The 24,476-nt window shown below is 48.6% G+C and overlaps 1 protein-coding gene across 3 annotated transcripts in view; it reads left to right on the top strand.

Annotated features, from left to right (window-relative positions):
- The window catches only part of SYT3 (synaptotagmin 3), a 62,847-nt gene extending 39,910 nt beyond the window's left edge, over window positions 1-22,937 (top strand). For all 3 annotated transcript variants that reach the window (XM_083469931.1, XM_083469932.1, XM_083469933.1), the window contains exons 6-10: window positions 13,350-13,470; window positions 15,947-16,118; window positions 17,493-17,622; window positions 17,974-18,094; window positions 21,079-22,937. In XM_083469931.1, coding sequence (XP_083326057.1) covers window positions 13,350-13,470; window positions 15,947-16,118; window positions 17,493-17,622; window positions 17,974-18,060 — 510 coding nt within the window. In that variant the 3' untranslated portion in view covers window positions 18,061-18,094; window positions 21,079-22,937. The remainder of the gene's footprint in view (window positions 1-13,349; window positions 13,471-15,946; window positions 16,119-17,492; window positions 17,623-17,973; window positions 18,095-21,078) is intronic.
- The last annotated feature ends 1,539 nt before the right edge of the window (window positions 22,938-24,476 follow it).

Below are 24,476 nucleotides of genomic sequence, written 5' to 3'. Positions count from 1 at the left end.
CTCATCACTGCTTTCATTGCATCCCATATTATTGCTTGAGTGCTTTGGCCCTTCTCATTAATCTCCCATATGTCTAATAAGTCTTTCCCTATCTTATTTACTGTTTGACTATCATTGAAGATCCTCGTATCTAACTGGGACTGGTGATTCAAACGCTTCATGCCATGTGAGTCAGGGGCAGGGGAGTCTCTGGGAAGCCCCTTTTCTTCGCCACGCAGCAAGGAATTGGAGCATGTGTCCCTGGGAGAAAGAGCTCGTTCTGTTCCTCCATGAGCTGTTCTCAGGGTTTCTGTTCTGCATTTTGGGGAAGGGGAGCCCTAATTCATCCGGCTGCTGCACAGCAACCCATCAAACTTAGTGTGTGTCAGGCGTCTTTGCGTGTGAGTGTGCATGCATGTATGAGAGAACGGTACATGTTTGCATACATGTGTGGCGTTCTCACATCCATGCCACACTCTTGTATCTCTTTAAGAGACACGATACCCCTCTTCAAAATGCCCAAAAGGCCTGTCACAGAGAAGAGGGGCAAAGACATGCTCTACTGCTGCTTCAAACGAAAGGACTAGAACAGCGGTTCTCAAGCTGTGGGTCCCCAGATATTGTTGGCCTACAACTCCCATCATCCCTGAGCTCTGGCCTTGCTAGCTAGGGGTGATGGGAGTTGTAGTTCAACAACATCTGGAGACCCACAGCTTGAGAAAGGCTGGACTAGATCTAACAGGCTTAAATGCCAGGAGGGTAGAAGATTCAAGAGAGCTTCTTGACGGCAAGAGCAGGTCAGTCACATCCACACCATGTGTTTAAAGCACTCTTGTGCGACTCATGGTGCTTCCCCCCAAAGAATCATGGGGCCTTTAGCTTTAGGGGTCTCCTTAACAACTCCAAAGGCTGTCACATGGGAGATGGAGCGAGCTTGCTTTCTCTAGCTCTGGAGGGCAGGACTCGAACCCATGGCTTCAAGTCACAAGGAAGGAGATTCCAACTCGACATCAAGGCAAAACTTTCTGGCAGTAAGAGCTGTTCCGACAGTGGAGGGAAGTTGGGAACTCTCCTTCCTTGGAGGTTTTTAAGCAGAGGTTGGGTGGCCATCTGTCACGGGTGCTTTATCTGAGCCTCCTGCATTGGTCCCAATGACCCTTGGGGTCGCTTCCAACTCTATGATTCTATTAACTCCTCAGCTCCCAGTCAGACGGCTTTAAAGGAGGATTAAAAATAAATCAATCCACAGAGAATAAGTCCACCAGTGGGTGGTACCCCAGATGGATGGATATGTTCCACTGTCAGAGAGGGGGCCAGTTTTGGGGAAACGCAAGTGGGGAGGGTGTTGCTGCCCTCAGGTGCTACTTGCAGGCTTCTTTTAGGGATCTGGTCGGCCACTGGGAGAACAGGATGCTGAGCTAAACAGGCTTTCGGCCTGATCCCTCTCGGCTTCTCCCTCCTTGCCACCCTTTCCCTTGGCATCAGCACAAAGCAGTTTTGCTTTGCCCAACTCCCTGGTGCATATTTTTAGCTGGATTTGTTATTCAGGAAGCCGGTGGCTAATTAGGGCAGTCAGGTGTGAGGCAGACAGTCCCCTCTCCCGCCTCCTTCCCTGTGTCATCCCGATGCCCCTTCATCTCAGTCTCCCTGGTTATGACAGGTGCTTTGATTTACCAACACTCCCCTGCTCCCAGTCCAGACCTGCAGCCACCTTCTTTTCCACCCCCTCACCTTCAGAGCCCTAAACGTCCTCCCGGTTGAATGCAATTGTCATTGATTGCAATCTTGTTCCTGAGCTCTGGGAAATCAGCTGATGTCGGTAGCGGGCAGGGCGGGGAGGGGGGAGAACCGAGGAGAGAGGCGGGCGGCGCTGTGTGGATGTCTCCACTTTGGGAGGGGGTGTGGAGAAGGGAGAGGCTTACCCACAAGCCAAAGAAACTGGAGTGCTAAAGACAGCTCAGGCCTGTGAATCGTGGAAATAATTTTGGCCTAACAGTAATCGGCGGTGCCACTATTTCGCCACACAGAGCCAAAACACGCCCCCCACCCCGCTGCCCGGTTTCCCACTTGCCTTCCTTCCCGATGTGGCGGCCAACGCCCTCGCTCCGAACTGGCTATGCTTGTCCTCTGTGCCACATCTCACAGGACTGTTTGGCATGAGGGATGTCATCACATCCCTAAGTTGCTCTCTGATTGGCTGGGGTCACATTTTTAGGAAGAAGCAGCTCTGTGGAAGGTTAAAAAAAAAAAAAAAGCACAAGCAGCTACCCAGAAAGGCAATAAATACTACTACATACAGTGGTACCTCTGGTTAAGTACTTAATTCATTCCGGAGGTCTGTACTTAACCTGAAACTGTTCTTAATCTGAAGCACCACTTTAGCTAATGGGGCCTCCTGCTGCTGCCGCACCGCCGGAGCACGATTTCTGTTCTCATCCTGAAGCAAAGTTCTTAACCTGAAGTACTGTTTCTGGGTTAGCGTAGTCTGTAACCTGAAGCGTATTTAACCTGAAGCGTATGTAACCCGAGGTACCACTGTACATAAAAATGCATACCCACACAGATTTTGAAACACTTTTGAAGAACATTTCCCCCTCCTTTTTTTCCGTGCAATATCTCTATCTCTATCGCTATCTCTATCAACTCTATCCAGTATTGTTGTTTTTCTGGGGGAAAGGTAGGGGAACTCACATGAAATTTGTTTGTTTGTTTGTTTGTTTGTTTGTTTGTTTGTTGCAGGCCCTGTCACAGTGCCAACCCCCCACCCCCACCCCTGGGCAATGGCTAAATGTAAGATGTGATTGATAAACTCAAGCAGACAATGATCTGGATTAGAAATAGCCACAACTTTATTGATTACAGATAAAGGTGGATTTTTCTGACTCGGGCATTGGGTGTCTATCCGTTCCAGCCCTCCTCCCCCTCCCCAACAAAAACAATAATTATTTAATTTTTTTAAGGTAAGGGAATTCAGTCCCCCTGAGTTCCTTCTCAAAAAAACCCCTATCTGTATCTGTATCTATGTTGTTGTTTAGTCGTGTCCGACTCTTCGTGACCCCATGGACCAGAGCACGCCAGGCACCCCTGTTTTCCACTGCCTCCCGCTGTTTGGTCAAACTCATGCTGGTAGCTTCGAGAACACTGTCCAACCATCTCGTCCCCTGTCGTCCCCTTCTCCTTCTTTCCCAACATCAGGGTCTTTTCCAGGGAGTCTTCTCTTCTCATGAGGTGGCCAAAGTATTGGAGCCTCAGCTTCAGGAACTGTCCTCCCAGTGAGCACTCAGGGCTGATTTCCTTCAGAATGGAGAGGTTTGATCTTCTTGCAGTCCATGGGACTCTCCAGAGTCTCCTCCAGCACCAGAATTCAAAAGCATCAATTCTTCGGCGATCAGCCTTCTTTATGGTCCAGTTCTCACTTCCATACATCACTAATCTGTATCTATAGCTATAGCTATTCACTGATGAATGTTTGATACAGCCCTAGTTGTTAACTCAGGATTTGCCTTAGGCTTATAAACAGCCATTCACTTTGTTGCCAATGACAAGAATAGTCTCCAAGTGACCTGTCAAGGAATCATTTCCAAACAAGGAATGGATGACTAACATAGCACCTGTTCTGGAGCTGTTTTTGTGGGGAGAATAATATGCGGGTCCCACGATTCATCCCTGGTATCTCCAGGTAGGACAGGGAAATACTCAATGGTCTGACTCTGTATCAGGCAGCATCCAGTGCTCCTTCTCAAAGTGCGTTTCCATGTGCCAGAGTGATCAAGCTTGAAGATCCCCAGCTAGGTCCCATTGTCTACCTGTGTCAAATCCACTCTTTGAAGAATCCTGGGGATTGCAGCTTATTAAGGGTGCTGAGAGTTTCTAGGAGGCCCTCACAGAGCTACAGTTCCCAGCACCCTACAGTTCCCATGATTCTTTGGGGGAAGCCATGACGCTTCAAGTGTCGCAAGAGTGCTCCAAACACATGGTGTGGATATGACCGATCTGCTCTTGCCATCAAAAAGCTCTCCTTAATCTTCAGCTGAAATCGACCCTCCTGGCATTTAAGCCTGTTAGATCTAGTCCTTTCCTTTGAAGCAGTAGAGAGCAAGTCTTTGCCTCTCTTCTCTGTGACAGGCCTTTGGGGCATGTTGAAGAGTGATATCATGTGATATCAGTCTTCTCCTTCATCGTGTTGAATTTAAAGGAGGCGACATGAGAAATGACTGTTAGCTATTTAGGACTATCTTCAGTGCTGATCTTTCTCAGGGCAGACCCATTGAAACTAAGGAACATGAACTAAACGGCCTCGGCCCAGTATACCTGAAGGAGCGTCTCCACCTCCATCGTTCTACCTGGACACTGAGGTCCAGCACCGAGGGCCTTCTGGCGGTTCCCTCACTGCGAGAAGCCAAGTTACAGGGAACCAGGCAGAGGGCCTTCTCGGTAGTGGCGCCCGCCCTGTGGAACGCCCTCCCACCAGATGTCAAAGAGAACAACAACTACCAGACTTTTAGAAGACTTCTGAAGGCAGCCCTGTTTAGGGAAGCTTTTAATGTTTCATGCATTACTTTATTTTAATATTGTGTTGGAAGCCGCCCAGAGTGGCTGGGGAAACCCAGCCAGATGGGCGGGGTATAAATTATTATTATTATTATTATTATTATTATTATTATTATTATTATTATTATTACTAGCAGGGCACATATTCTACAAGTACCTGTTGAGAAACTGTTTTCCAGCCTTGCTTGAGTAGTTTTTTAGGGGCGATACAAGCTCCTCTTTGGGTCTGCTCCATGTTTTTGTTGCACCATTCCACCCTTCGTCCAAAGAGCTTAGCACAACATATATATATGTGTGTGTGTGTGTGTGTGTGTGTGTGTGTATTATTTATCAAATTTACACACACACACCTTTTCTCCTAGGATCTCAAGGTTCTCCCCCTCCCCATTTCATCCTCACAACAAACCTGTGAGTTAGGTAGCTTAGACTGGGAGACAGTGACTGGCCCATTGTGTTTCCTGGCTGAGTGGAGATTTGATCCTTTATATCCCAGGTCCTCCCAACACTCTAAACCAGGGTTCCCCAAACTTGGGTTTCCAGCTGGGTTTGGACTACAACTCCCATAATCCTTAGCTAGCAGGACCAGTGGTCAGGGATGATGGGAATTGTAGTCCCAAAACAGCTGCCGAGCCAAGTTTGGGAAACTCGGCTCTTAACACTACACCACACTTCCTCCCCACCTCACGATGGACCTCTGAAGGAGATTAGGCAGGGAGGGGGCAACTGGCACAGGTCGCCTAGCGAGCCTTGTGAGAGGGCGAGTTTCAAACCTCTGTCTCCCTGGCTCTAACCACTGTACCAGGGACACGGAACCTTTTCGGCCCAAGGGCCGGATTCCTTCTACGCAGCCTTTCGAGGGCCAGAAGCGAAAACAGGCATAGCAACAATTTACCCCCACACCACTCCCTCTTCACCATCCATGCAAACATTATCAGAGTTCAAGGATGGGCAAAACATTCAAGGTTGGGAGGCCTGTGGTCTACAGAAAAGGGATATGACAGGAGGAGGAGTGTGTCCTGCTTGGGGAAGAGGGGAGCAGGCTTCTTTTCTCTTGCTCTCAAAGGTAGGACTCGAACCAACAGCTTCAAGAAAGGAGATTCCTACTAAACATCAGGAAAAACATCAGAGGAAGCTGACAGCTAGGGACATCCCTCTAGACTGGCATGTGGCAAACTAAGTACTTCAACAAATAATCCACAGGGTGGTGATATAATAGCAAACATTTTGTGTGACTTTTGTTAAATACAGTGGTACCTCGGGTTACAGACGCTTCAGGTTACAGACGCTTCAGGTTACAGACTCCACTAACCCAGAAATAGTACCTCGGGTTAAGAACTTTGCTTCAGGATGAGAACAGAAATCACGCGGCAGTGGCAGCGGGAGGCCCCATTAGCTAAAGTGGTACCTCAGGTTAAGAACAGTTTCAGGTTAAGAATGGACCTCCAGAACAAATTCAGTTCTTAACCCGAGGTACCACTGTATTTTATTTTATTTTCATTTTTCATTTTTAAACAATATTCTAATACATTCACATCATTTTTGATTTTTACACTCCTGGGATTACTTAGATTACTTAGATTCCTCGGACTCCCCCTCACCTCGGCCCGGTTTCCAATTTTCCCCTATATTTTTTGCATCTAATTACATTTTTCTAATCCGTTTTCTCTCCTTTTTTTACCTCAACACATATTACATTATAAGTGTTATAACAATCCTGCTAACGTTATTAAGTGTACACAGTGGTCTTTAAGATATTCTATAAACTTCTTCCACTCTTCTTGACTGAATTTCATATCATCTCGGTGCCTGATCCTCACGGTCATCTTTGCCATTTTCGGCATAGTCCATCACCTTGGCTAGCCACTCTTTTTTGGTCAGGACGTTCTCTTCCTTCCACTTCTTTTGTGTGACTTTTGCAGTGGGCAAAGTGAAGCAGGTGGAGCTGTGCCCCATTTGTCCCAACGGACCAACCTTCTCTGGCTAGTGGTATATCTATGAGGAGGAGGGAATGGGGTTCGGGGAGGAGGGGAACAGGCTGCATGATGTGAGTCTTCACCCGCCGTCTAAAGGGGCACAACCCAGATACAGTCAAAATAAAAAAATTCCTTCCAGTAGCACCTTAAAGACCAACTAAGTTAGTTCTTGGTATGAGCTTTCGTGTGCATGCACACTTCTTCAGATACACTGAAACAGAAGTTGCCAGATCCTTCTATATAGTGAGAAGGTGGGGAGGGGTATTACTCAGAAGGGTGGTGGGAATGGGAGATTGGCAGATAGCTGAGATGAGCCTGTTGACGACTCTTAACGACTGTAAGGACTGATTCCTCGGCTGGGCTGAGTGCTTGCTGTGAGAGATTGACAATATTGTTGATCTTGTTTTGATTAGTAGCCTGTAGGTTGGAAAGGTTAGAGAGTTTCTTGTTTTTCTGTTTTTTCAGTAGCTCCAGTTGAGAGTGGTAAATGTTTTGTTTTTCCTTTTGGAACTCTTGCCAAGCTTGTATTAGAGTTGTCTAATACAAGGAGTTCCTCCTTTATTAGCTTCTGTTTAGAGTAGAGAACGCTGATCAGATGTTTGAGCAGCTTCTTAGAGAAAGTGTTGGTCTTTAAGGTGCTACTGGAAGGAATTTTTTTATTTTGACTATGGCAGACCAACACGGCTACCTATCTGTAACTGGAACCCAGATACAGGTTTACCATCACCTGGCAATATATCGCAAATCACGTTGCGCATGCTGTGTAAAAATCACAATGTGGGGGAAAGCCATGAAGCCAGCCAATACATAGCTCCATACTTATTTCAGACCTTGTGATATATTGCAATAATTATTTATTTATTTATTTATTTATTTATTTATGCCCCGCCCATCTGGCTGAGTTTCCCCAGCCACTCTGGGTGGCTCCCAATCAAGTGTTAAAAACAATAAAGCATTAAATATTAAAAACTTCCCTAAACAAGGCTGCCTTCAGATGTCTTTTAAAGATAAGATAGCTGCTTATTTCCTTGACATCTGATGGGAGGGCGTTCCACAGGGCGGGCGCCACCACCGAGAAGGCCCTCAGCCTGGTTCCCTGTAGCCTCACTTTTCGCAATGAGGGAAGCGCCAGAAGGCGCTCGGAGCTCGATCTCAGTGTCCGGGCTAAATGATGGGGGTGGAGATGCTCCTTCAGGTATACAGCATGTTTAGCTGGTGATATATCGCGATGTTGGAAACCAGATATTGCCTTGCCCTGGATAGCATATGTTGGCCAAACTCATCCTGTGACTGAAAAGACTCTACAGAAAAGATTCCACACAAACACACACACACACCCCACAGCTGCATGACAGAAAGAAACTGAACTGAGGGCTTCTGAACCACAGGCGTATGGTGGTGGAAACGGCACCTGTGGCATTCCCACCTGCTAATAGGGTTGCTAAAAAGCACAACGGCCCTTGCCAGGAAAAGAAAAAACTGGGCATGCAAACCTAATTTCCGGTGGGGTGTCCAGAGAGGACAATCCCTTAACACAGGTGAGCCCTGAACACCCCACCATAAAGAATGTCTGGCATCAGAGGAGGGGGAGGCCAGGAACCTGAGCTACTTGGTAGAGGGGCAACGAGAGGATGCCAAGACTCCTGGTCTTACCAGGCGGCGCGTTGTTTCCTGCGTGAATATTTCATACCCTTTTACCAGCTCGATCCCATTTGCAGCCGCATCAATATTAATGAAGCCTCCCCCCCCTTCTTCCTCGCCCCCCCCCTTGCCCCCGCTCCGGCCTCCACTCACCAGCCCTCCGGCCTGCTTTGCCAACTCACTTGTTCTGGGGCAAGCGAGGGCTTTGTTGGCCGTTGTTCAGGCCAAATCCCAAAGGGGCCTGAGGCTAAGAGAAAGAAAGGCAGAGCGAGAGAGCATTGGCGGCGGCGGCCGGGGGGGAGCATGACGGGGCACGGATGAGCCCAAAGCAAAAAAAAGAAAAGAAAAAGGATAGTTGGAGAAGACGCATAGGCGGCAGAGAGGAATGAATCAGTGAGAAGCACCGCCTTGATTTAGACAAGGCCTGAGAGATGTGCATCGATGCCCTAAGCTGGGGCGGTGAGGTTTTATTTTAGGGAGGTTGTGTGTGCAAGCTCACTTCCAAGAGCGTGCAGGACTGCAAACACAGGTAGCAGGAAGACTGGCCGCTAGCAAAACTGTCCACCGGCACTGTCTCTTCAACATTTTCCCCGTCTCCTTCAGGTAGATGCCTCATGCCAGCAACCCAAATGTCCAAACGGAAGAACAGCCATCCACAGCCAAGAGCCAGGGTGGCACACAGTTGAAATCCTGGCCTTTCGTAACCGGGGTTGCCGGTTCCAGGCCTGCAATGGGCATGGTTCCTGAGGATGGTTCTAGGCCCGTGGTTCCCAATTAGCTAAGTACAGTGGTACCTCGGGTTAAAAACTTAATTCGTTCTGGAGGTCTGTTCTCAACCTGAAACTGTTCTTAACCTGAGGTACCGCTTTAGCTAATGGGGCCTCCTGCTGCCGCCGTGCCACCGCGCGATTTCTGTTCTCATCCTGAGGTAAAGTTCTTAATCTGAGGTACAGTGGTACCTCAGGTTACATATGCTTCAGGTTACAGACTCCGCTAACCCAGAAATAGTGCTTCAGGTTAAGAACATTGCTTCAGGATGAGAACAGAAATCGTGCTCCGGTGGCGCAGCAGCAGCAGGAGGCCCCATTAGCTAAAGTGGTGCTTCAGGTTAAGAACAGTTTCAGGCTAAGAACAGACCTCCGGATCGAATTAAGTACTTAACCCCAGGTACCACTGTATTGTTTCTGGGTTAGCGGAGTCTGTAACCTGAAGCATCTGTAACCTGAGGTACCACTGTATTGTGGATCCCATGTTTTTCAAAACCCTAGCCATGGACCCCACTACTTTTGAAAATTTTGAAATCTCTATGGTAGTTTTTGTTATGTGAATGGGGCCACAGGCGTCCCCCCCCCCCCGGCAGACCACCAATTGGGAACTGCTGCTCTAACTGCCAAATAGATGTACCATCTTTGCCAAAACATGCGGGCGTACATCGAGGGAAACGTTCCGTGGCAAATCGTCCTTGAGGGCTTAATTCCACATGAGTACCTCATGACTGAGTGATGAACCAGCCCAACGTAGCGCCAGGGTGGGGAACCTCAGGACCAGAAGCCTAATGTGGCCCCTGACATCTTTATGTAGGCAAAATTGCACCACCAGGGGAGATATTGGCAAGTCTGGAGAAAACCCAGTGTTTTCAGAAATGCAAAACAAATTATGACAAATCTTCACAGAAAATGCCAGGAGGGGAAACTCACAACAATATGGAAATGGCGTTGGAATGGAGTATCCTGATCAGGAGCAATTCACGCTGCAGCATGTTTTTTGCAGGTCATGCTCAGAGTAAGCTGGATGCCGAGGAGACAGGTCAAAATCCTACTGTCCCAGACATGTAATTTTCTATATGGATGCAATATTTAGACTGAATGCATAAGTGGGTTTTAGATAACCAGCCTCAGCAGGAAAGTTGGCTCCAAGGAGCACTGTCAACAAGATTCTGGCTCGTGAGGAATATTAAAGACTAGATTTCCCCTGAAGCATTGCTGGGGTGGGGACTTGGATGAGTGCGTCCTCTTCTCTGTATGAAAATATTCCCTCCCCTCCCTCCCCGCCAAAAAACCCTGGATTTTCGGGAGAAGGGTCCATGCCTAGTCTTCTCTCTGAGATGTTCGCTGGAAGCTGCCTTTTCTAGTGTGTTGTAATAGAACCCAGACGATGGTGTAGGAGGAAACTCATAAATTGATGATGACGATGATAGAGTTTGCCACCTCAGTGAAAAGTAGGCCTAAGGGGCCACTGATCAGAGGAGGCCTTTTCCTTCTCACCATGTTGCTGCGCTCTTCCTTCTTGGGAAAGAACAGCCACCCTGGGGACAAGGTCTCAAATATCTGCAGAGTTTCTGAACATATGTGTATATATATGCACGCCATCAAACACAGCAGCTGATCCTTGAAAATTCAGCGCTAATTATGCAATGACTCACTAGGCCCTCCGTACTCATAGAGCCTGTGTGTGTGTGTGTGTGTGTGTGTGTGTGTGTGTGTGTGTTTAATACACGCACATGCATGTACACGCACAAACATATATTTCTGTTCCAACCCTGATGTGTGATACCCACAGATACTCCATGTCTTGGTCACCCACTGAGTATCTGCACATAATCTGTGTGTTTGTGTGTGTGTTAGCATCCCCCATCCCCGAACAAGAAGGTCGCAAAGAGCAGCAGCAAATCATCTTGCCCGGGGATGTGAAATTGGCATTAGCTGTCTACCATCTTGTCAATTTCACCTGCGCTCTTTGTGGTCTTGGTACACAGATCTTTCAACTTATGAAAGATGATCTGCTCCCAGCCTTCTGATTTCTCTCTCCCTCCCTCTCTCATTTGTGCACCGCAGCTGCTTTTAAAACGCTTTCCCCAGGTGATAATAACCTGGGATAGAAATTGACATAAGCAGAGTCCACAATATCTGTTCAGCCCAGCAGAATTCCAAGATCCATGTTGGTATTTGAATTCCAACTACATTGGGAAATATCGTACTTTTCCGTGTATAACACGCCCCTGTGTATAAGACACCCGCTGTTTTGGGGACGGAAAATGTATAAGACAACCCTCTATTTGAAACCTAATTTTTCAGTAAAAAACCATAGTCTTATACACAGAAAAGTAAGGTATGCCTGTGTGCTAATACTCTCGCCTTTTCTGCTTCAGAGGAAATGAAATTTATTATATTTCCTCCCCAGCCCATCTTTGGAACACTGAAATTCTTTGTTCTGAGATTTTGTTTTCCATGGTGCTTTTCCTAATGCAAACGTTGGTTAGATTTTTGAAGCAACATTCCCTCCCATATACACACATGTTAGGGCTGTTTAAGCTTTTAAAGAAAGCCAGCAATATTCCATCAGGTTTGTATCCATAAGGTTGTAACTTGTAATGTGAAATTTGGCGAAATCCAGTTGATTCCAACATTATTATGAAATATGGTGGGTTCCTTGTGTATGTCTCTCCTGAGGATTGTGTGGCTGCACAGATTTTCCTCGACTACCTTTTTGCAGAAGGAGAATAAATGTGCCAAGCTTGTTCTTCTTGCATTGTAGGGAAGATGCTAAGTAGCATATATGTATTTACCGTATTTTTCGCCCTATAGGACGCACCGTCCCATAAGGCTCACCTAGTTTTTTTGGGGGGAAATAAAGGGGGGAATTTATTTTCCCCCCAGGCGCAGGGCTGGGACGGGGGAAGCCCGAGCTTCCCCCGACCCCAGCCCCCAGAACAGGCAACTCTCCGCAAGCCGTGGGAGCCCGGCGCCGGGCTCCCGCGCCTTGCAGAGAGCTGTGCAAAGTCTGGGCGCGCTGAGCTCAGCGTGCCCAGGCTTCAGCATGCAGGCAACTCTCCGCAAGCCCAGCGCCAGGCTCCCGCACTTTGCGGAGAGCTGCGCGAAGCCTGGAGAGCGAGAGGGGTCAGTGCGCACCAACCCCTCTCGCTCTCCAGGCTTCAGCGAAAGCCTGCATTCGCCCCATAGGACGCACACACATTTCCCCTTCATTTTTGGAGGGGGAAAAGTGCGTCTATAGGGCAAAAAATACGGTATATATGTATGTATTTGAGAAATTGGATAATCCAAGTACAAGTAAACAAATGCCCATTGACAGCATGAGGAAAAGGGGCCACTTGAGGGAATGCATTGGTGATAACAGATTCATTATAGTAATTATTAATATTCTGAATAAATCGGGTATAACACAGATTAGAGCAGTTTGAAACAAAGCCTACAACATGCTCTGATTTGGGGCTTGCCATGTGTGGCTTATATCAGATGGGCAATGTATTATTGATACAATTAATTGGGTATATGAGGGGGGTTATGTTAGTTTCCGATGTGAAATTCTGTTATACTGTTGAATGGTGCACAACTGTGCAATGCTGCAGCCAGACCATTGACTAGGCCTGGTTTTAAGGAGCACGTGACACACATACACAACAGCGCAACTTTGGACCAGGTCACAGAATCACAGAATTGTAGAGTTGGAAGGGACCCCAGGGGTCATCTAGTCCAACCCCCTGCAATGCCAGAATCCTGCCCACAGCTGTCCCTGGGTGGGCTCGAACCACCAGCCTTCAGGTTAACAACCAGATACACTTAACCTGTTATGCCACTGGAGGTTCCATCTGAAAGCCTTTACTCCTCATTATTCAGCATTTTTACTGGATGCCTAATAACATGGTTCCTCTGGGCTGCTCACAACGATAAAATACAATATTAAAATATTGGGTTGTAGCCAACTAGGTTTTACTCAGAGTAAGCCTAGAGAAATCACTGAATTGGTCTGCTCTGAGTAGGACAAACCCATTATTTTATATTATACAGCTGTACCTCAGAAGTCAAACGCCTTGTGAGTCGAACATTTTGGCTCCTGAACACTTCAAACCCGGAAGTGAGTGTTCCAGTCTGTGAACGTTCTTTGGAACCCGAACATCCGATGCAGCTTCCACGGGTTCTGATTGGCTGCAGGAGCTTCCTGCAGCCAATCGGAAGCTGCGCCTTGGTTTCCGAATGTTTTGGAAGTCGGAACAGACTTCCGGAATGGATTCCGTTCAACTGCCAAGGTATGATTGTATATCATGATACAGTATGCCTCTCCAGCCACCGTATTGACTGATGCTGCCAGATTCCAGCGAGGCGGCCTCCTCTGTGCTGGGATTTCCTTCTCCCCCAGATACTTTTACTGACCACGCTGTTTTCTTCTTCATCTTCTCCCATCTCACAGGAAAAAGCGGATTTGGGGGAGCTGAATTTCTCTCTCTGTTACTTGCCCACCGCTGGGCGCCTCACGGTCACCATCATCAAGGCCACCAACCTCAAAGCCATGGATCTGACTGGATTTTCTGGTGAGCCGGCGGGGCAGCCGTGGGGGAAGAAGGGCTGTAGCAGGGCCGGCCCTATCATTAGGCCGAGTGAGGTGGGTGTCACAGGGGGCAGGTGCTGGCAGGGGCGAGGTGTTGGGGGACATCACTGTCTCCCTGTGTGTCATGGAGTCAGCTTCTATTTAGGGAAGTGTGAGTAACACACGCCGTCTTTTTCTTTGCTTTAGGCGGCAAAATGTGTTGATCAGTCCCATGTGTTGGCTGGTATGTTGGCCAATCCAGTGTGTGGTTGGAGGCTTAAATACGTTCGGATTGAATCAAGCAGTGGAGCCCCACATTGGGGCTCAGTAAGGGACCCCAGAGAGGGAAAGGGCTTGGAGGCAGGAGAAAAATATGGGCAAGTAAGATGAGGAGAAAAAAAATAATGCTGGAAAGGAGGTTGTGGTGGTGAAATACAGTGGTGCCTCGCAAGACGAAATTAATCCGTTCCGCGAGTCTCTTCGTCTTGCGGTTTTTTCGTCTTGCAAAGCACGGCTATTAGCGGCTTAGCGGCTATTAGCGGCTTAGCGGCTATTAACGGCTTAGCGGCTTTCAGAAAAAGGAAACAAACTCGCAAGAACTCGCAAGACGTTTCGTCTTGCGAAGCAAGCCCATAAGGAAATTCGTCTTGCGGAACGACTCAAAAAACGGAAAACTCTTTCGTCTTGCGCTTTTTTCGTCTTGCGAGGCAATCGTCTTGCGAGGTACCACTGTATATTAGGCAGCTAGGATAGAGAGGCACCAATAGCATATTGGGATCCAGTGAATCTGTGGCTTATTTGCAGGGTAGTTTAACATCAGCAGAAACAACACAGCTCTTTCCCCCCACAAATGAGACTGCCGAAATTAAGAAAATGGCAGCGGGTGGGGGGACCAGGAGTGATTTTTGTGTGCGAAAGGATGTGTGAGCTCAGGGACAAACAGCATGTGATGTTAAATGAAATGAAATAATGTCTTTGCATTTTATGGTCACATTAAAAAAAAGGCAAATAGCAGCTATGGGGCAGGGTGTTGATGCTTAAGAGATCGCAGCAGGAGGAGACAGGAAGTTTAACCGTTTCCTTCCTTGTTGTGCTGCTGAAGGAAATCTCCCCTCCAAAGCTGCCTATTGTAATCCGCCTGATGGTGACTGCTACGGTACGATAATTATTCACCACCACCACTCCAGCAGCTGCTATTTTCATTACAAAAAACCATTCACGTGAAATGCAAGAATATGTTTAATGCCAGGTCTAGCTAGGCCTATCCCTTCCGGGGCTGGAAACCTCCTGGACTGAGCATGTGCTCAGCGGCACCCTGTTTTTTATTTCTGTGTATGTGTGTCCACCCATCTGAGGCATTGTTTTGCATCTGGACCTGATTGGTAGACTTTGGAGCTCCTGGAAAAAATAGGTCACATCAGCCTGATAGCTGCCCTCCCCTGGGCTAGGTTTTAGCAGGGTGATACATGGTGGGTGGGGTGGGTGGAACTGTGTCTACTGTAAGGGTGGTCCTATAGTGGGATAAGGCAGGATTCGGGGCTTATTAATAGGAAGAAGGCAGGACACAAAAGGTGGCTGTATGGTTGGTGAGAAGCAAATGGATGCTACCAAGAACACGATTGCATCTCTATGGTAGTTGCTGCAAGCAGCCTTTATGTGTTTGACATGGAGGGGTGGACTTTGAGAGTCATAAAATGTGAAATTGGCTCTGGCAGGCTTGGGGAGAGGTGTAGACCTGAAATATTCTGGGGGCAAGTAGGTTTTCAGCCCGCAGCATTAATAATAATAATAATAATAATAATAATAATAATAATAATACCCTGCCCATCTGGTTGGGTTTCCATTCTGGGTGGCTCCCAAAAGAATATTAAAAATGCAATAAAACATCAAGCATTAAAAACTTCCCTAAACAGGGCTGCCTTCAGATGTCTTCTGAAAAGTCAGATAGTTGTTTATTTCCTTGACATCTGATGGGAGGGTGTTCCACAGCGCGGGAGCCACTACCAAGAAGGCCCTCTGCCTGGTTCCCTGTAACCTCACTTCTTGCAGGGAGGGAACTGCCAGAAGGCCCTCCGGAACTGGACCTTAGTGTCTGGGCTGAACAACGGGGGTGGAGACGCTCCTTCAGGTGTACTGAAGTGCCCCTTCTCTCTCCCGGAAAACACAGTTGTATGGAGTTGGACAAGGTTGTGCCCACTGACCCTCACCCAAGTGTCACATCCCATCTCGGGCATCCAAGCATTGGAGCAAAAACAATTGGCAGGCACTGTTCCCCAATCTCTAGAGGTCATCTCTGATGGGACTGGGGAGCACTTCCTGGGACTGCCCAGAAACCGCAAAGACCAAGCATATCTTGGGACTGGAACCGCTGTCAAGATGGCGGCATCCAAAAGCAGGGGTGGGGAGAACAGTGGCATGTAGGCAGCATGGACCGGGCCTGGTCTGCTTCCCCCATAATTCGGTCAGCCTCCTCTCTCTAGATCCTTACGTCAAGGCATCCCTCATGTGTGAAGGGAGGCGGCTGAAGAAGCGCAAGACGTCCATCAAGAAGAACACGCTCAACCCCAGTTACAACGAGGCCCTCGTCTTTGACATCCCCCAAGACAGCATGGAGCATGTCAGCATCACCCTGGCGGTCATGGATTATGACTGGTGAGGCACAACGCACACAGGTGCGCACTCTGCCCCTAAGTCCATCTTTTCTCCATTCAGCAGATGAGTCTCTTCTGGGCAGCGGTGATTCCCACTGTGTTTCTTTGCCATCCTGCCAAAATAAGGCAACTCTGGGATTCTTAGCTCTGACCAAAGGGATGTGTGGGGTCTGGCAAAGAGGACACTAGGAACCAGGACCACATGTGGAGGCAGAGACCCAGTTTTCCTAGGCCGGGGAATGACATGATGTGCGGTGTAAGAGGCGGCAAGGGAAGACGTCCGGCTTCTCAGGAAAAGGCAGCACAAGCTAGAGGAAGAGCTGCTTCTTCCAAAAGGGGTGTGGAAAATCCAGACCAGGTTTTCCTGGGAAGAACCTGTTGTCTAGTGAATGGCAAGATGCATGGGGTTCAAGGGAGGGCCCCCACGCTTCACAGGAAAGGCAGTGCAAACTACAGGAATGCTGGAATTCCTGTTTTGACTGTTCAGAAATGGGAGCCAGAGCTGAGTTCTCTGCAAGGCGAGTGGAGGCTTTTAAATGAGGGGAGGGGGCTGGGTGCCAGGATTTCTCGCTTCTCTCAAAGGATGGGAAGCAGAGCACAGAATGGGAGTCTGGGAGCCAGGATGCCTTGGTTCCATCCTCTTCTGCTTGACCTTGAAAGGAAAAATGTTAGTGTGGCAGGTATTGTTGTTTTTTAAGAGCTGCTTCGATGTTATTTCTGCATAGGAGCCTTGCAGTGCTGAATCAGAGACGAGAGTCTGGCTCGTTTGCACAAAGCAAGCTTTCCTTGTGTCGCCAGCCTGCTGCCCACAGCCACAACCATTTCTTACAGCAGAGATGGGGAACTTGCAGCTCTCATCCGCCCCAGCCAGTGGTCAGGGATGATGGGAAGTCCAGAAACGTCTGGAGGAGTTCCTCATCCCCATATTAAACTATTAATTCTTTAAGTGGGGAAGGGGCATAGCAAGCTTTTTTTTTTTTAATGGCCTTAATAGTCTTTCTCCATCCCCGGTCCCAAGATTGCAATGCTAGCTCTACCCAGAGGAAGCCCATTGACGCTAATGGACTTGACTTAGATTCAGTTATTTTGATTGGTGTACTCTGAATAGGACCAGCCTTGGTTTCAGCCCAATGTAAATAAGTTAAACTGATTTATAACACACGCGCCACAATGCTGAAGTCGCATCATGCCCCCTTCCCCACCCTATTCGTTGCTCATCCTCTTCTCTCAGTTGGTAGAACATGAGAGACTCTTCATCTCAAGGTCGTGGGTTTGAGCCCCACGTTGGGCAAAAGATCCCCCACATTGCAGGGGCTTGGACTAGATGACCCTCGTGGCCCCCTTCTGCAATCCTTACGATTCTATTATTCCACAGCATTGGGCACAACGAGGTCATCGGGATGTGCAGAGTGGGCAGCGACGCAGACGCACCCGGGAGGGACCACTGGGCCGAGATGCTGGCGAACCCACGCAAACCCATCGAGCACTGGCACCAGCTAGTGGAGGTGAGTCTCGCATTGCAGCGAGAGCGGGGACTACAATTCCCATCAGCCCTGCTATCTAGGGATGATGGGAGTTGTAGTGCAAAATCAGCTGGAAACCCAAGTTTGGGAGACACTGGCTTAGAGGAAGTGGGGGCGTGGCGTTGAAAAGCCAGGGGTGTGATCTGCTGGGTCACAACAGGGGAGCAAGGATGCCCTGGTCCTCTCTGGGAAAAGCAGGCAAAGAGTAGCATCCAGTGGTTAGAGGACAAGGCTGGTGGCTTCAAAATGCTGTCAGTGGGATTTTGGATCATGGTGGGAGCTGAGAGCATCCCGTTTGCTCCTTTGAACATTTCCTCCTCTCCCCTTCTTCAGGAGAAGACTTTGAACAGCTACATCAACAAGAATCCTCCAGCGCGGGACAAACCCAGCATTGTAGTAGAAAGCGTTCAGTCGGACTAAGGCAACCACCACCAGCCCTTTGCCACCAGGGACTGTGAGTACCTATGGCAGAAGGGGGCACGGCAGTGGGGGCAGGGGAGAGAGGAATGTACCCACAAGGCATAACTTCAGTGCAATTTGGAGATGCTTCCCTGGTTACTTTTTTTTTTAGGGGCAAACAAACCCCTGCATTGAACTTTTTAAACCACTGAAATGTTTTTATTTTGATTCTATATTTTGTGGTTTTATATTTTTGATTTTGTTCTGTGAACCGCCCTGAGACCTCCGGGTGTAGGGCGGTATATAAATTCAATAAATAATAATGATAATAATGATGGTGGTGATAATAATACAGTCGTACCTCGGAAGTCAAACAGAATCTGTTCCGGAAGTCCGCTCAATTTCCAAAACGTTCGGAAACCAAAGTGCAGCTTCTGATTGGAAGCTCCTGCAGCCAATCGGAAGCCGCGGAAGCCCCTTCGGACATTCGGCTTCCAAAAATAGTTTGCAAACCGGAACAGTCACTTCTGGGTTTGCAGCATTCATTAGCCAAAATGTTTGAGAACTTAGCTGTTTGAAAACCAGTGTACAACTGTGATGATGATGATGATGATGATGATGATGATGATACCAGTACCTTGTTACAGATAGGTAGCCGTGTTGGTCTGCCATAGTCAAAACAAAAAAATTCCTTCCAGTAGCACCTTAAAGACCAACTAAGTTAGTTCTTGGTATGAGCTTTCGTGTGCAAGCACACTTCTTCAGATACACACGTGTGCTTGCACACGAAAGCTCATACCAAGAACTAACTTAGTTGGTCTTTAAGGTGCTACTGGAAGGAATTTTTTTGTTTTGACCAGTACCTTGGTCACTCAGCTTGCTTGCGGTTCCCCCCTTTGACCACCTGAGGGAGTCAAAGGCAGCTTTTTTACAGCTCCTCTGAAGCCCCTTCCCTCCCCACTTTGAGCAGGTCAAAACAGGCCTGTGGCCAAGGGAGGGCTATTGGATGCATTGCTCCACTTGCAGCAACACTTTGCCCCACTTAGGTTTTTATTTTTTTTATTAAAAAAAACATACACAGAGGTCTTCATTTGTCACCTCACAAGCTGCCCATTTGATAAATGAGGTTTTCATTTTGGAATGGAAATTTGGCACCCCTGCCCTAAAGTAGCAGGGCCCATCCAAGAATCCTGTCCCTTTGCTCACCGTGGGTTTTTCAAGATCACGTTGCTGTACTAACGCTTTCAATCCCTACTTTTTTGTCTATCGTAACTGGGAACATGCCTGGGTAACTTAAGAAAGCTCTAGTTTATTTACAGTAAGGAAGGCATTTGGTTTTAAGTAACCAAATGCCACAGTCAGGACGTGGGTGGCACTGTGGGTTAAACCACAGAGCCTAGGACTTGCCAATCCGAAGGTCGGCGGTTCGAATCCCCGCGACGGGGTGAGCTCCCGTTGCTCGGTCCCTGCTCCTGCCAACCTAGCAGTTCAAAAGCACGCCAAAGTTCAAGTAGATAAATAGGTACCACTCTGGCGGGAAGGTAAACGCCGTTTCCGTGCACTGCTCTGGTTCGCCAGAAGTGGCTTAGTCATGCTGGCCACATGACCTGGAAGCTGTACGCGGCTCCCTCGGCCAGTAAAGCGAGATGAGCACCGCAACCCCAGAGTCGGTTACGACTGGACCTAATGGTCAGGGGTCCCTTTACCTTTACCTAAAATGCCAAGGGATTTGGTTGGATGGTCTTTTCATTTTATTATATTGTGGATTATGTTCATATGGGATTTGTAGGATCCCCACCCCCCTTCAATGCCAACCACTAAGGACTAAACCCTACACAAATCCAGAGTGGAGTCCCTAAGAGGGTGGGATGGCACCTTCTGGCAACTCCTGGTGCCAAACGTTTTGCTCTGCTTTCCTCTGAATCAAATTGGGGAGGCCAGAGCCAGGGGAGAACTTGTCGTCTGGGCAGCCCAGGACTTCCATACACCCTGCCCAGGCTAGTGCCCCCGGGGGGTGTGACTTTGGGTGCTGTTAACTCAGCGGTTTGACTTGACTCCCAGAGACACACTCCCTTTTCCCTTGAGACAGACAGATGCCAACAACTCCAGCACAACCCTGGTGGATTACCGGCGCTGAGAGATAGACAGAGGATGTGTAAATATGTTGGTTCTTGTACACTTCTCAGCCATACCATCAGCCATACCGGTCTCTGCAGCCACAGCTGGTGCTGTGATTCTCCAACAGGTTGACTTCACCCTCGGAGGCACATTTCACTGTCTTTTGAGAAGACAGATGCCATCAATAATACAGTGGTACCTTGGTTCTTGAACTTAATCTGTTCCCGGATTCCGTTCAACTCCCGGAATGGTTCAAAAACCAAGGCGCGGCTTCCAATTGGCCGCAGGAGCTTCCGGCACTCAATCGGAAGCTGCATCAGACTTTTGGCTTCTGAAAAACGTTCGCAAACCAGAACACTGTTTGCGGTGTTCGGGAACCAATTTGTTCGGGAGCCAAGGCATTTGAGTACCAAGGTACCACTGTTCCAACCTGTTTCTAACACACACACAACACTAAACTAAACCCCACTGAAACCGCAGTTAAAGCAGTATACAAATTCCAATAATTAGAGAAGTAATATCACCGTTCAGAGCAAGGATGGGGAGTCTCTGGCCGTCTTGCATGTTGTTGTACTCCAATGCCCATCATCCCCAGCTGGATGATGGGAGTTGTAGTCCAATGGCACCTGGAGGGCCACAGGCTCCCATCCCTACCAGCCAACTCCCAGTTCCATCCCATCCCAAATGCTGCTGTCTAAAAGGTACCTCCTCTTTTGCCTCTCTCCCATTATGCCCAACCTAGACTAAAATGTATGCTAGTACCTTGCGGCTCGTGTGCCTTCCAGGGCCAAAACATGGTGATCTCAAACATTCTTAACACAAAATCTGACATTTTGGGAATGGGCCGAGTGGGTGAAGAAGAAGGGGGGAGAAGAAGGAGCAGCAAAGAAACCAACACCAATTTTCCTTTCCTTTCTTTAGGGTTCCAGTGATGTGCGCTCAGCCTCGGAACTTTCTGGACTGTTGTTTCCTCCAACCCCACCCCACAGGAACTGTCAGCAAAGGGGAGGGGGGGCGCCTGATATGGTGGGGTGTGAGATTCTGCCCTTCTTCGATCCCCCAGGAAATCGCTGCCTGTTGCATCTTATTTATTTTTTTCCAAAGCCATAAAGGCAGCCACCAAGGAGCATTTTCCACGCGGGGCAGGAATTGTGTGTGCTGGGCGTCTAGAGCGGAAAGACATTCCCCTTTTCCCCCTCGTCCTTTTTACATCGGGGAGGGAGGGGAGGTGGCAGTGGGTGACAGGCATGTTTTGGGAGTCTTTGCTACGAAGGGCAGGCTGGAGAGTTCGGGCGCACCACCTTTTTGTTTTCCGGCGGAGGTCCCGTACCTTTTCAACAAGTTGCATGGCAGGCAGGAATCCAACAGGTGCCCCCTTCACGAAGCACACCTGTGGGCCAGGTGACTGCTCTGTTGGGAGTTTTGACAGCAAAAGCAACAGAGACTCCATGAAGGGCAGGAGGGACATTTTTTGACAGGTTCCCAGATTTAACCTTCTCCCCTCTCCCTCTCCCTCCCCACTCCCAAGTATGGGATTTCGCTCTCTTCCTAGCTGTGAATTTTGGACAAAGTGACTGTTTACCCTCTGCTGGGGAATGTGGATTTTTTTTGTGTGGTGGGGTGGAGGGAATATTCTGGGCTCCCTCTCTATTCTTTGCTTTATCTCGTCACAATAGGCCTCTTGGATGAGGTAAGAGGACAGGGAATGGTTCCTTCTGCTGCCTAGTTGGGGGGCAGAGAGGGGAAAGGTCCTCCCATTTTGCGAGAACGCACGCGGGACCCTTTGCTCCAGTCTGCATGAGGGGCAGGGGGAGATGTTGGGGCTTTCCTGCCCTCGCTACTCTGCCCAGAGGGGCAACTGGCAAAGAGAGGGTTAAGGGGGGCACTGCCAGCCGTGTCCGACTGTGCCCGCCCATGCTGAAAATGGCCGCAGCATTTCTCAGTGCGGATTAGAAGGTGGCCTGTAGTCACCACAAAAGGCTCCATGATGGACAAAGTTTGGAGCCCATGTTTTGCTCCTCCTTTAAACTGGATCGGGGCCTCCCTGAACTCCCAGCGTAGTCAACTGATTCTGGACTGTTCGTGTGCGTGTGTGTGTGTAAGTGTATGGGGGTAACAGTGTCTCTCTTCCCCCCTCCTTCCCCGAACTTTGTTAATTTAGTTCTTCTGTAGCTTGCATGGTTGCCTCCTGCCCGGTTTGGGTAGGCGGGCTGGTTCCCAGATTTAAGCTGGGGGAGTGCCTGTTCAGAGAACCCAGGTGTCCTAGTTTTGTCTTATAAAAGTCCTGCTCGTGTCGCTCTTTCTCCCTGCTTCTCTCTCCCCCCCCCCCCCGGAAATTTCTTCTTCTTTGGAATGTCAAAAGGTGTTCTGTTTCCCCCGCCCTTGCCCTCCTTCTATGCCCCCACCCACCCAAAACGCACGTCCATTCGTCATTTTGTCTTTGTCCGTCCTCTCGTTTATTGAGATTCTGTCCTGTTTATGGTTGGGTTGGGTTTTTTTGGGTTATTTATTTATTTTAATAATATAAAAAAGTGTGTGAAATGAAAGTGGGGAGGGGAACAAAACAGGAAAAACAGCCCTGCTTCCTAAACCTCTGTCCCCCTTTTTTTTGGAGAAGCCATATACCTCCCCCCCAATTGCTTGGGTACCAACCCGCCCGGCACGAGTGGGGGAGGGGAGGGGGCCGGAAGGTGTTCTCTCTCTGCAATAGGTTTGGAACTTGAAGCTGCTGCTAAAACAAAACAAAACCGTGACATCAATAAAACTGGATAAAAACACCATCTTTAAGACCAATGAGATTGAAGCAGTGGAGGGCTGAAGCTGGGTTTGTGGGTTCCAAATCGTTTTGGGCTTGTCTCTCTCAGAAACATTCTCCTAAGTCCAGTGTCTCCCAAACTTCGGTCTCCAGCTGTTGATGGACTACAACTCCCATCATCCCTAGCAAGCAGAATCAGTGGCCAGGGATGATGGGAACTGTAGTCCAAAAAGAACCCAAGAAACACTGTCCTAATCATTTCCATATAAATCCATTCTACCGGCAAACCTGGCAACTGAACGGCACTGCAGACAACTGTGGCATCTTAAGCTTGGTGTGGGGTGGGCAGTGGCGTAGCATAGGGGGGCACAGGGGCAGTTGTCCAGAGTGCAAAATTGTTAGGGGGGCAAAATTTCAACACCCAGTGTTGCCTCAATAAAGCTGCGTGGTTCTCTTGCTGGGCTCCTGGAAAAGCAGCTTCTCCATGCAAACCAGGAAGTGATCTCTCCAGACAACAGAACAACTCTTCTTATCGCTGCAGCTGTGATCTCCTGGATGACACGGACGCCATAAGGCAGTTGAATGTGCATGCATACTCCGCCCATTTTCCTCCCTAGCCCCCCTTCCACACGTCCCCGGGCACTGGCAGCCCACGCTACACCACTGGGTGTGGGGTGGGGGTTTAGAGCCTGACACTGTAGCGATGGGGAACCAGCCCCCCTCCAGCTGTTGCTGAGATTACAACTCCCACCCATGACTAAGCAACCGGCAGGAATCTGAATACAACATCGGGAGGTTCACAGGTGCCCCATCTCTGGCTATATAGAATGATCATGTTGCAGACTGCGAAATCTAGCATGCATCTAGCACAGTTGCTCTGACTTTTCAATGCACACTTGTTTTCTTTATTTTAAAAAACTGCATCAGCTGATCTATATGAAATCCCTCAGCCAGCCGCAAAAGAACCAGACTCTATGTAGCCAAGGCCTTCAAGACAGGAAGAGGAGATCCTCTCCTGCCAGTTTGCGTCTGTGTTTTGGGGTGAGCATGTGTTATCCAGGCGAATAGTTGTACCCAAGTCCCGACCAAGAATGCAGACAGAAATGAAGCTCCCAAGGGTGGCTGAATTTGGGTACATTGCAGGACCTCAGACAAAAGGTTCAGGTCAAAGACCACTGAGAACACCGTTCCCGCTTCTCAGGAAGACCACTTTTGGAAGGGGGGGGCTGTACCATTAAGCTTTATGTCAAGAATGCCTCCAGATAGAAAACTAGACATTGGGGAGAAAGGTTCTGGCATCCCCAACCTGCTAGCCTGCTGCACACAGCCAACTTCAAAAATTCCATTAATCCAGAATGGGAAGCCTATGCCTTCAGGTGTTTTGGGACTGCCAACTTCCAGCAGACCTAGGCAGCCCAGCAGCAGCGGCAAGAGATACCGTATTTCTCGCTCTATAAGATGCACCAGACCACAAGACGCACCTAGTTTTTGGAGGAGGAAAACAAGAAAAAAATATTCTGAATCTCAGAAGCCAGAACAGCAAGAGGGATCGCTGTGCAGTGAA

Source organism: Podarcis liolepis (assembly GCF_965112155.1).
Source record: "Podarcis liolepis genome assembly, chromosome: 13".
Taxonomy (NCBI): domain Eukaryota; kingdom Metazoa; phylum Chordata; class Lepidosauria; order Squamata; family Lacertidae; genus Podarcis; species Podarcis liolepis.
The sequence above is the reverse complement of the archived record's forward strand: the minus strand, read 5'-3'. Positions and strand labels throughout refer to the sequence as shown.